Here is a 10829-nt window from a genome sequence, read left to right as displayed (position 1 = left end):
ATCTGTGAGAGAACTGCTGTGGAGATACCTTGGGCCTTATGATCAACTTTATTTGACGCCTTTCCAGGTTTTTCGCCAAACGGGTTGCACACCGAGTTTGGATACAGTCTCATCATCAAACTCCCACCACTGCCCATTGCTTTCATCTTTTATGTGTGCAACATAGTGTCCACTATTAGCACCAGTACCCTTGTGAACTAAAATAGCAGCCAGGTCATAAGTACAACTAGATGAAGGGTTTGACAACCGTTTTCCCAAATCAAGCTGTCTCGGGAAACTGAACGTTGAAGAAATCTTTTTCTTTGTTGTTGTCTGGCAATGAGAAAAGTTAGAAAAAATTCTTTACAAAGGAAAAGGAGAAGAATGCATGAGTAAATAAATGTGGAAGGAACATATTACAACAAAACTCTGGATGAGCTTTGCATCAAGGTATATTACCTTCGGGAGGAATACATAGCGCTTTAGCTGAAAGTTGACAACCGGAGGAAGTGATCGAAGTTTTATGCAGCGAGTGGCATCTACCCTTTTCTGACATGACTCACAAAAGTATTGGTTCTCCCCATCCAGTGCTTCTTCACTAAAGTAGTCATTAAGACTTTCTTCTAAAGTATTTAAACCTTTAATATTCAACTCCAGCTCGTAAAAGTCTTCCATTTTTGAAGATGCTGCAGAATCCTTTCCACATGATGAGCACCTGAAGGATTGATGGTTAAACATCAGTTCCCAAAAATGAGACCGTAACTTATCAAATTCAGCAGTATGTAAGCAACGAGCTAAAGCGTAGTCAACATTGAGCACATAAATATAATGCAGCACATAGTATAAATCAGACTGCTGATCATTTTGCTCGACCCATTTCGACAACTCAACAGTATAGTAAGAATAGTGTAAGTATTGAATTCTTTCAACATCAGCACCATGAAATGAACATCATCACTTTGATGTGGATAGGCTATGAATGAGAATACACACAAACTAACCAGTGATAATGCAGGCACATGGCATCTACCTAATCCCTTTCTAACCAAGTATATGACTTATCAGTGTAACCACAGAGTCTTCAAAGTCTACCTCAGCATGCTTCTCTAAGCACCAGATACAGGAAAGTAGGAGTCTAGTTCAAAAGAATTAACATCAGGCTCAATTGTTATCAGACAAGTCAACCATATAGGGCCTGTTTGGCTAAGCTTAGGTGTGGCATGCTAAGGCATGAAGGTGAATTTGGATTCATGGAAAAAGCATCTTGAGCATTGTATTGGCAGAACTTTACATAAAGATTGAGGACTGGACAGTTGACCAAATGTTAGCATTACAAACCTAATTATAAAAAATCTCGCTAATAAAAATCTTATAACATCTTAAAGCTTAATTTTCTATCATTCAAAAATCACAAACCTAGAACTGCTACAGAGAAGCACAGAGTTACTTCAAGTGCATATCCCGTACCTTGTCACGTGTGATACACGGCCGCAAAACAGATGTTGCACAATTGTTCTAGCTCCAGGAACCTTGGAATGACTTAACGATTGCTCAAGCAGAGACAGGAACAAGGTGAGAAATTCATGGCTGTCCTGTTGGACACCATTGTCTAATTCCAGCGCTTTAATAAAAGGTGCGGAATCAATGAAAGCCATTTTGCTAGAGTGTAGCTGTGCAAACAGCCGTGACAACTGATCCAGGACAGGATGCTTCTTCAAAACTTCCAGCTCTAAAGAGAAAATTCCTGTGCGGAAGGATATATTCATGTAAAGGCACTGAAGTATGCTATTTGCATAACAGGTTGCACCCAGGTTAGTCAATCCAGCAGGCGTATCAGTGGAATCACGGAGGTCCCTGGATGGATTAGAGCCAAGAGCGCGGATAATTTCCTGCATTTTCTGCCAGAGGCCGGTTTTGCGAACCCCATTGGTAGCAGGAATCAACCCACAGAAACAATTTGGAGAGTCCTTGGTATTCCCATGGCAGCCATAGCAAGGCAGTTTCCACACCATGTAAAGCTGGCGGATATCGCTCTTTGAGATATCGCCATCAGAGTGTATCTTCCTGCGAAATTGGTAGCCCCAAAAAAACGAGTAACATAAACAATGTGACCCACTTTCCAAACCGCCCGTATCTGACAAAGAAATTAACGCCATGCATACTTGAAAACAGCCGCAGACGGGCTATTGGATTCATCAGACCGCGGCCTCTTGTTCTTGTGGCGAGTGTTGGGCCTATTCATCAGGGGCGGACCTAGTGTAGCAGGGGCGGACCCAGTAAGGACATGGGTATACATTGCAAAGAAATCGAAGTTAGTAGGCACAATACATGCATAAACACCTGTAATTAGATTCAGAACCGGTTACCAATAGTATGTTAGGGTTTGGGCGCACGGTTTTATACCTATGAATGAATTACGTTAAGGTTTGGGCGCACGGCTTCGCACAGCAGGAAGGAAAGGCCAAGGGGAGGGAATACCTAGTGGTGGTGCTCGTCGCCGGCGAAAGTGGCGAGTCGCGAGTGGCGAGTGGCGAAGTAGGACAGCAGCGACGGTCGCAGGGACACCGGGGCTGCAGAGGGCGTACGCCGTGCCGGAGATGGTCGCGAAGACGCTGGACCCCAGGAGGTGCTCGACCGAGCGCAGCCTCCTCTCCGGGTTGCGGCGCGGCGAGCGGCGGATGGAGGAGATCGGCCGCGGGGGAGACGAGTCCAGGCGGCGGGCCAAGGGTCGAGCAAGGTTATTAGAATTTTAGAAAAAAAAAACTGTTAGATGGTATCTATAGGTGACCTACTGGCCCAACATTCAGACACTAAGCATTTTTGTGTTCACAAAGATTATTATGTATATAATTCGGGGAACTTACAAAGGTTGAAAAAACATTAGCAGTTATCTTCTATATCTTCATACAACTAAAAAGAACAAAAATAAGATCACCGAATGGTGCGATAATTTTTTTGAGTCGCCTCTGCCCCTATGCAATCCCACGATCCAAATATACAATCTCCTCCTCCATATTCCATATAATATATAACTAAAAAGACTAAAGTGTGGACATTTTTTGGTGCGACCAATCAACTTCGGCTCTTCGACCTGCCTCCTGCGACCTCCCACCCCTCGCACCTACCCTCTCGCTTGCAAAAAAAAAAAAAGAAAGAACAAACCTCGCTCGTCACATTCCTGCAATCCCGCAGACTCACACCCCTCACGCCGCCGCCATCACCTCCATTCCCATCCCGCCCAACGCGGTAGCAAGACCTCTGCTCCCTCACGCGTCGATCCCGATCCCTTCTTGGTCGGTCGCGCTTGTGATCCCCTGACGCCCATCGCCGCAGCATGCGCTCGGGATCCCCTCCCGCTCTCGCCGGTGGCCGCGCGTGCCTGCTGTTCGCGCTCGACGGTGGCATGGCTCCTCGATGGGATCTCGACGTGGGGGCAAGAATATCAGTTGAGGTGCCACCGCAAGGCTGGTCGGAGCGCTCGGTCCCCTCCCGGGCAGCAGTAGCGCACGCAGTCATGCACCCCCTCCATCTGGCCAGTGGCGTTCAAATCCATGGAGATGGTGCCCTGACCTGCTGGGGAGGGGCGGCTCCGACGTGTTGCTGCAAATTGCGGATCAGGTGATTGGTGTAGGCGGAGGCTTTCCACATTCCCCAACTTCCTTCCCTAGGCCCGTCACGATCCAGTGTTTTCCATGACTTTAGACTTTTCCCAGGCATCCGACACGTCCTCACGGCGGCGGCGCGGCACTCGTTCTGCGGCCAGGGCGCGGCCTAGGCGCTAGCTAGACGATAAGCCTGCCCACCTCGCGCGCGCCGTGGCACTGGCCGTACAGGGATTGGCGCCATGGGCATCGTCGTCAGAGCGTGTGCGACTCCAGCTCCCGCCGCGGCAGCTCCCTCCGGCTCCAGGGAGGCTGCCTAGGCCCAGCGGAGGAGCAAGACCTCGAGGACCGCCCGCGTGCTCGTGCTAGGCGGCACCGGACGCGTCGGGGGATCCACAACCACCGCACTCTCCCAGCTCCGCCCCGACCTCGGCATCCTCGTCGGAGGCACGAACCGGTAGGACCTCGGCATCCTCGTCAGTGACCTTTTCTGTTCAGGCTGAATCTATGCAACTTACATGTGGTGCTTGGTTCAATTTGGTTTGATTTGCCTGGGAGAAAGGCGAGTCTGTTGCATCTAAGCTTGGGAGCCAGTCTGAGTTCGTCCAGGTCGACACCCGCGACGCAGGCATGCTGGAGGAAGCGCTGCAGGGTCAGTATCAGTATTCAGTAATGCAGTGCAACCATGAATACGTATCCTGCATATTATGTCGTGACTACTGCCTAGAGCAAGCTAGAGATGTTAATTGGTGGTACAGCTTCACATTAGCAGCAAAGGCTCTCGCAAGGCTCCAAAGCCCAAATTGCTAGCTAACTCCTGATGTTTGAGCCCCCTAATAAGCAGTAAAAATAGATGTTTTTTACTTTTGCTCCAGGAGAAGCTTAACATAGGTACTTGGAAATTTTCTCTTGCGATAGGTGTGGATTTGGTTGTCCATACTGCTGACCCTTTCCAGAGGGCGGAGGAGTACACCGTGTTGCAGACAGCAATATCTACTAAGGTAGAACAGAAGCACACCATGCTTCAGTCTCGATTGCATTTTTTTGGGGGCGGTGAGCTGCTTAACTAAAATGCTGTTGGCACATTTGAAACTTTATCCTGAACAGACACCATATATTGATGTCTGCGACCATGAGCAAGCAAAAGTTGCTGGTGTTCCAGCTATTACTACTGCTGGCATATATTCAGGAGTTAGCAATGGTAATTAGTGTATTCGCTTTCTATTAGACTTTAGAACTCAATTTTCCTTGACTTTTCCCATGGCAATAACGCCGTCAGATCTGGTAAAGGCGGCTTTGATCCGGTGGCCAACATGCAGATGCGAACCTCTCTACCCCATTCCGGAGACGAGTATGCGAAAGGCAGACAAGAGCAGTGACCCCAGCGTGTTGCATTCTGACATTCTCCTCCACAACAATTGCAATCAGAAGAGGAGCAGTGGCTCAGCTTGTAGCTGAAGGGGCAGCGGCCTCACCAGATCACTAATCATGTGCATTCTATTCCTTGAATGCTGCAAACAAGGTTAGTCACTTCCAGTATTCTCCCAAATGCCATTTTTTCATTAGAAAATTATATCTCACGCAATAGTTATATTAATGAGTATTATCACTTCTGTTTTATGAACCTGGACATTGTCAGGCTTGCCAGTTGCATTGTAATTCAGTATGTGCTGGTGTCCTTAGATAAATTCACTTATTTCCTTGATAAAACACAATTTACAATGGCTAGCTTTCGACAATGGTGACCCACTGATCTATTGTGCCCAAACAGATTTTTTACTCACTGGGTGGCAGAAGTGGTGTGACCATATTGTTTCCTTGCTATAGGAGCTACATCCCTGGTTAGTGATCTAAAATTCTGATGAACAAATAGACCCATGACCAATGCCACCTGTCTGATCATAACCTTTACTATTACAAGAACTTTTTGTAGCAGTACTAAAGCAAGGAGGCATTTTTCTACTGGTTAGTGAAATTATCTCAGTGTGACATTTGTATCTTCTAATAGTTCATCTGCTATTAAAGTTTTGACTTTTTTTCTCCTAAATATCTTCTAAAATAATGTAACATCATTTATGAATTTCCTGGAAAAAATGCGCTGATGCATGCACAATTAAAATCAAATTCAATTCTCTATGGGGACACAAATTATGGATTTGATGGATCTTTATGGGGCTGTGCATATATTAATAAAATGGTCTCAGAACATATGAATGATATAATATTTAGTCAAAATAGAATGCTAATCAACGTATGATCTATTGCCATTTTTCTCGTCCTTAGATCAATTCACCTATTTCTTTGATAAATCACAATTTACAATGGCTAGCTTTCAATATTTGCAAAGCAGAGCAGCAGCCTGAACTAAACCTGCCCTTGATGACATGCACACAGTCCATATCAAGGTAGCCAAATTTAGAAAGGCCAGTCTCCGATCTTTGATAAGGAATGTTTGAATTTTATGCCTGAACATTGTGCCAACATTTGCGACAAAATAGCAGTGGTCGGAGGACTGCTAAGAGGACATCAAGAGCTACTGCAGGAAGGCTCCGCAGATGCTGCACTCTCACAAATGTTGGGAGGAGGTAAGCGCAGTTCAGCTTCATTTACCTGGTGCCCCATACCATCTTGGTGTTTATGCAAGTGACTTATTTTTCTCCACACATTGTAAATAGATAAACAAAACAAAGAAAGAAGTTGAGTTAGGTGACACATTTATTGTTTCAGAATTTTGCTAAGATAGCTTTTTAATTCTAAATATCACTGCAATAGTCATCACATGCTTTATATAATCGTTTTTTCTATATGAGTATTTTAGGAGTTGTTTGGATAGGTTTTTGAGCTAAAATTCTCAAAATCTTCACTCATTTAAACACTTCATTAGCAAAGCAACTATGTTGTTACTATACAAATCTTTAGTTATTTCACTGAATATTTGGTGTTAAGAGCATGGTGATGTGCCATGTATAATTTACAGGCAATCATGTATACTCTTTAGTCCTTACTAAACCTATTACTACTATGCACTGTTATATTCATTGTTGATCACAGATGTTCTAGCACTAATATCAAGGCATACTATTGGTGCACTTGAGCTTGGAGACTATCTTGTTGGGTTCATCACCCAAAGTAAAAATATTTCCTTTATTCATATGTAGTTCTTTATTTTCCAATGTATGTAATTTCAACCTTTGGGGTAATATTCTCAGTGCCAGACTCGGTTTGCACCTTGCAGTTGTTAAGCCAAGATGAGACATCCTCTTGTTATTGTTTGGTGTTTGGTACTGTAAAGTTCCCATTTTTATGGTGAATGTTTATTTATCTTAAATGCTTTGGAGATTCCAGGTTTGTTATCATTAGCTCAAGTTTTCTACAACTTGCATATTCATGATTATAGACGCACTTAATCTGTTGTCTGCTCAAATGTCAAGGGCACGACCAATTTTTATAAATGAAGGAAAGTCTACAGCTAGGATATGGATTACTAAACAATCATTATTTCCTCTTTGTAAATTGTGCTGCTTAAATTAGAATATCAATTGACTTATTATATATGTTTAGATTTAGAAGGGATTATCAACATTAGTGGTCGCTAGAAATAGTATATCAGAGTGGAGAAGCAACTTATCAGTGTTTGTCACTGAGGTGAGACCTGACTTGCATATATAGAGCTAATTCAAATACAACTTTTAGAAATGCTATTTAGCTCTTTAATTTCCTCATCCCTCTTTCAGCTCTGTTTGCAAAATTAAAGTGCGAGAATAGAAAAGTATCAATAGAATTGTTTAAGTTCACTCATTAGACATTTCACTGCCACTCCATAATAGTGGCCGATTTGTAGTTAAATGGTTTATATAACCCAAGAATATCTTCGAGCGGACCATAAATAACTCCAGGAACTAACTGACACGACCTTTATGTCAACCATTTTCTGAAAGCATCGTCAAAGAACTTTTTGGGCCGGAAGCCCTTCGTAGACGTTACTTGTACCCTGTATTCTGGTGTTCAGTTTGTATATTTCAGATTGTAAGGGTTATCTATCAACATCTGTACTTTTATACCATTTATTGGACAAAGCTTCCTTTGCTTGTGTAATAATATTTCAATGTTATATGTTGTGGAGAATGATAGATCAGTTATGTTTAAAACTTTTTGGTTGAAGTGTACTACACTATCGATTCTCATTGCAAGTGTCTGGGTGGCAGAGTGAAAGATGGTTATCTATTAATTATTTATGCTATTTGAAGCTTTGTGTAACGGTGACGATTGGCCACAAAATAGAATGATATGCACATCAGCGGTGTGCAAATGTTGGCGTCACAGGAGCTAATCCGCGCCATAATAGCCAGAAAAAACTGTGTGATAGCAGTGGTGCAGGCAAAGCATGGGTGGGAATGCTCATCCTGCTCATCACCCTGAGTACTGGTTGTTTCTTGTAGCAGCGTACGTCCATAATCTTAGAGGGGGAAAATTACACCGAACTTGTAGATTTATTGGCTCATGTAAAAATAAATATTGATGATTTTTTCTATCGATATAATACATTATCTTAGCTATATCACGAAAAGATTTATACAATAAAGTTTGTGGGCCTAGGACGCTGTACTATTTGTGACTGTTAATTTCACGGATTTTACTTTTTGATTAAATATTATTTTAACATCTGTATTTAACTTTATAATATTATTATCTTATCATGCTATCTATGTGTTTTAGTATAAAATTTTAATTATCCCGTAGCAACGCACGGGCACGCTACCTAGTAATAAAGATAAAAAGACTAAAACAGGGATATTTTTTTGGTGCGGTTTTGGTTTCGTCAGCCTGCCCATAACCGCTCGTGCGTCCGCTGCGCGGTAACTTGGAAACCCCCCGTCCCCTCCGTGATCCCCTCCCCCTTCTTATCTTCACCGTGAGCACTTCATGGTCTCTCTTCCTCCTCTCGATCCCAACGCATCTCCGCCTGCTGCGAGCCGCGCCTACGCCGGAGGCCGCACCCCGCCCGCTGCGAGCCGCGCCTACGCCGGTGGCCTTGCCTCCCGCCGCGCAGCTGCCCGCGCCCCGCCCGCCGCGAGCCGTGCCATGCCGGTGGCCGCGCCTCCCACCGCGCAGCTGCCCGCACGCCGGAGGCCGCGCCCCGCCCGCCGCGAGCCGCGCCTACGCCGGTGGCCGCGCCTCCCGCCGCGAGCCGGCGCGCACGCAGTTGGCTGCGGCCCGCCCGCTGCCCGAGCTCCACCCGCCACGCAGCTGCTCGCACGCCGGAGGCCGCGCCCCGCCCGCTGCGAGCAACGCCTACGCCGGTGGCCGCGCCTCCCGCCGCGAGCCCACGCGCACCCTGTTGGCTGCAGCCCGCCCACTGCCCGAGCTGCCGCGCCGGTGGCCGCGCGCACGCCGTGGGGATCCAGGATCGAGATGGCGGTGGGGATTTGTACTGGCGGAGACATCTCTACCAACTACTACACACCAAAAATTCCTACAGAAGGAAAACCACATGAAAATTCCTGCAGAAGGAACACCATATGCATGGTGAGTTTCTTGATTTTCTCTAAAACATTTAGGTCCTGCCATACCAAAGAATGGTCTCGTGTTTAGGTGATTTGGATTATGAGGACTTTCTATAAATGTGGCTTGGCATGGGTAACCTGAAACTGAATGCATCCAGAATGATGAGCCATGCGTCGCCTGCTTTACTTGAGTTATTCAGATTCTGTTCAATTGAGTGAAGAGCTGGTTGCATCATTTATTCATCGGCTCCAATTTAGTGTGACCACCTTACAGTACACTTTAATAGACCGTTTGGCTTTCTTTAGTAACTTTTGATGCCTAGATATGAAAATTTGGTTGATAATTGTTCTGCAGAGATGGTTGGAGAACTGGCAAAAGAAAGCAACATTTTCTAAGGCTTCTTAGAGATGGATATTGGAATCATCAGTTTTATGTTGTTGCTTTACTCAAGATTTCTCGATTTCTATATATAGGTTTTAACTTCTCTTCTATGGCTATGAATGTCAAATATTGCCTGTACAATAGCTGGTTCCTTGGCTGGCAATATAAAAGATTGTACTTACGTCATGTCTTTTCTTCTTTTGATGCTATTTGTAACTATTCTTTAGAAGCACTGGTTTAAGAAGAAAATGGAGGGGATCATCTGCCAAGGACAAGGCGACATCAGATTCTTCTGTCTCCAGAATCTCTGATTAAATCAAATGATTAATGCAAACAGTGGTGGGTGTCATCTTTATTGCTTGGATGGCAATTTGCTATGCTGTGATGGTTGTCCAGCTGCATTTCATTTGAAAATGTGGGATCTTTTGCCTGAAGGTGATTAGAATTGTCCTAAGTGTTTACTACAGAATAATGGTGTATAGAGGAATATTGCAAATCCTATTAGACGGGCTGAGATTCAAGGAATCAATCCACGTGGCATGACTGACTATACTTTGGCACTTGCAGCTATCTTTTGGTGTAAGTTGTTTAGGACCCCTTCCTCTGGTGTTACATGTATATCTTTCTGAATGATTTTTTAGGCTCTGGTGTGCTTTTTAAAAGATGTCCCTCTGCTATATGACCTCCTATATTTTTCAAAAACTACATAGTGGTATAATCCAACTAGGATGCTGAAACTTATCTGCAAATTATTGGTTGTGATACAATCCAACAGCCTCTTGTTCAGGAGAAACCTGAGCGTACTTTAGTGTATGTTAGGTCTTGTTAATATCAACCCATAGCTGCCCATTCTCTGAAAATAGCCAATGCCATTTGCAGATAAAAGTATACACTAGGTAAATGTTGAAGGTCGACCGTGCAACTAGAAGAAGGCAAAAAGAAGTAGCAACATAGGTTGAGGAACAATTTTGGTGCACTGAACAAGAAAACAACACAATATCTGAATTTGTTATTTGTTATAAGAGCTTTCTGCAGTACGTTTGCTCCTCCTAGAGAGTTTGCCCATGATAGAATAATTCAGCTTCAAGGTATATATCTCCTTTGGTTCATCTTGCATTGGGTTTGTCACACTGATTCCACTCCATGGTTAGGTACCTACTGCTTGTCTAACAAAAATACGATATTTTAGCATTAGCAAATATTTGTCTCAATGAAATCCAACATGTTGTAGTACCTGGCCCTTGCATGCTTACATTGTTTAGTACATCTTCTACCAGCTGCTGGATTCATGGCAACAATTGATCAATGCAGTCAACACCAATGCAGGGATCAGAGGCATCCTGGAAGCCCTAGCCCCAGCCC

At 44.3% G+C, this 10829-nt stretch overlaps 3 protein-coding genes across 17 annotated transcripts in view; 2 read left to right on the top strand and 1 right to left on the bottom strand.

The window, feature by feature from the left end:
• Window positions 1-2697, bottom strand: part of LOC8063269 (ubiquitin carboxyl-terminal hydrolase 26) — a 19119-nt gene extending 16422 nt beyond the window's left edge. The window contains 6 exon segments of the mRNA XM_002442100.2: window positions 3-86; window positions 88-312; window positions 439-694; window positions 1447-2043; window positions 2142-2232; window positions 2458-2697. Of these exon segments, the coding sequence (XP_002442145.2) occupies window positions 3-86; window positions 88-312; window positions 439-694; window positions 1447-2043; window positions 2142-2221 (1242 nt within the window). The 5' untranslated portion in view covers window positions 2222-2232; window positions 2458-2697.
• Window positions 3113-7711, top strand: LOC8063268. 15 transcript variants are annotated; one of them, XR_002446918.1, is made up of 7 exons: window positions 3118-3597; window positions 3693-4038; window positions 4144-4233; window positions 4500-4582; window positions 4689-5103; window positions 5353-5422; window positions 5518-7711. XR_002446918.1 is itself a non-coding variant. In XM_021446322.1 (4 exons), the coding sequence occupies exons 1-4, from the start codon at window positions 4212-4214 to the stop codon at window positions 5037-5039; spliced, it is 378 nt and encodes a 125-aa protein (XP_021301997.1). In that variant the 5' UTR covers window positions 4045-4211; the 3' UTR covers window positions 5040-7711. The 15 variants fall into 15 exon arrangements, 1 of the variants encoding a protein (XP_021301997.1); XR_002446919.1 differs by having other exon boundaries at window positions 5515-7711; XR_002446914.1 differs by having other exon boundaries at window positions 5503-7711.
• On the top strand, window positions 8505-9276 carry LOC110437582 (atherin-like). Its single transcript, XM_021466056.1, has 2 exons — window positions 8505-9107; window positions 9244-9276. The coding sequence occupies exons 1-2, from the start codon at window positions 8505-8507 to the stop codon at window positions 9274-9276; spliced, it is 636 nt and encodes a 211-aa protein (XP_021321731.1).

The sequence above is a fragment of the Sorghum bicolor genome, chromosome 8 (genome assembly GCF_000003195.3).
Source record: "Sorghum bicolor cultivar BTx623 chromosome 8, Sorghum_bicolor_NCBIv3, whole genome shotgun sequence".
Lineage (NCBI taxonomy): Eukaryota > Viridiplantae > Streptophyta > Magnoliopsida > Poales > Poaceae > Sorghum > Sorghum bicolor.
The sequence above is the reverse complement of the archived record's forward strand: the minus strand, read 5'-3'. Positions and strand labels throughout refer to the sequence as shown.

Bases quoted from the DNA above. Each gene is read 5' to 3' on its own strand.
- LOC8063268 (XM_021446322.1), top strand. From the start codon at position 4,212: ATGCTGGAGGAAGCGCTGCAGG. The intron at 4,234-4,499 runs GTCAGTATCAGT...CTCTTGCGATAG, and splicing joins GCTGGAGGAAGCGCTGCAGG to GTGTGGATTTGGTTGTCCAT. The intron at 4,783-4,860 runs GTAATTAGTGTA...TAACGCCGTCAG, and splicing joins ATATTCAGGAGTTAGCAATG to ATCTGGTAAAGGCGGCTTTG.
- LOC110437582 (XM_021466056.1), top strand. From the start codon at position 8,505: ATGGTCTCTCTTCCTCCTCTCGATCCCAACGCATCTCCGCCTGCTGCG. The intron at 9,108-9,243 runs GTGAGTTTCTTG...GAATGCATCCAG, and splicing joins GAAGGAACACCATATGCATG to AATGATGAGCCATGCGTCGC.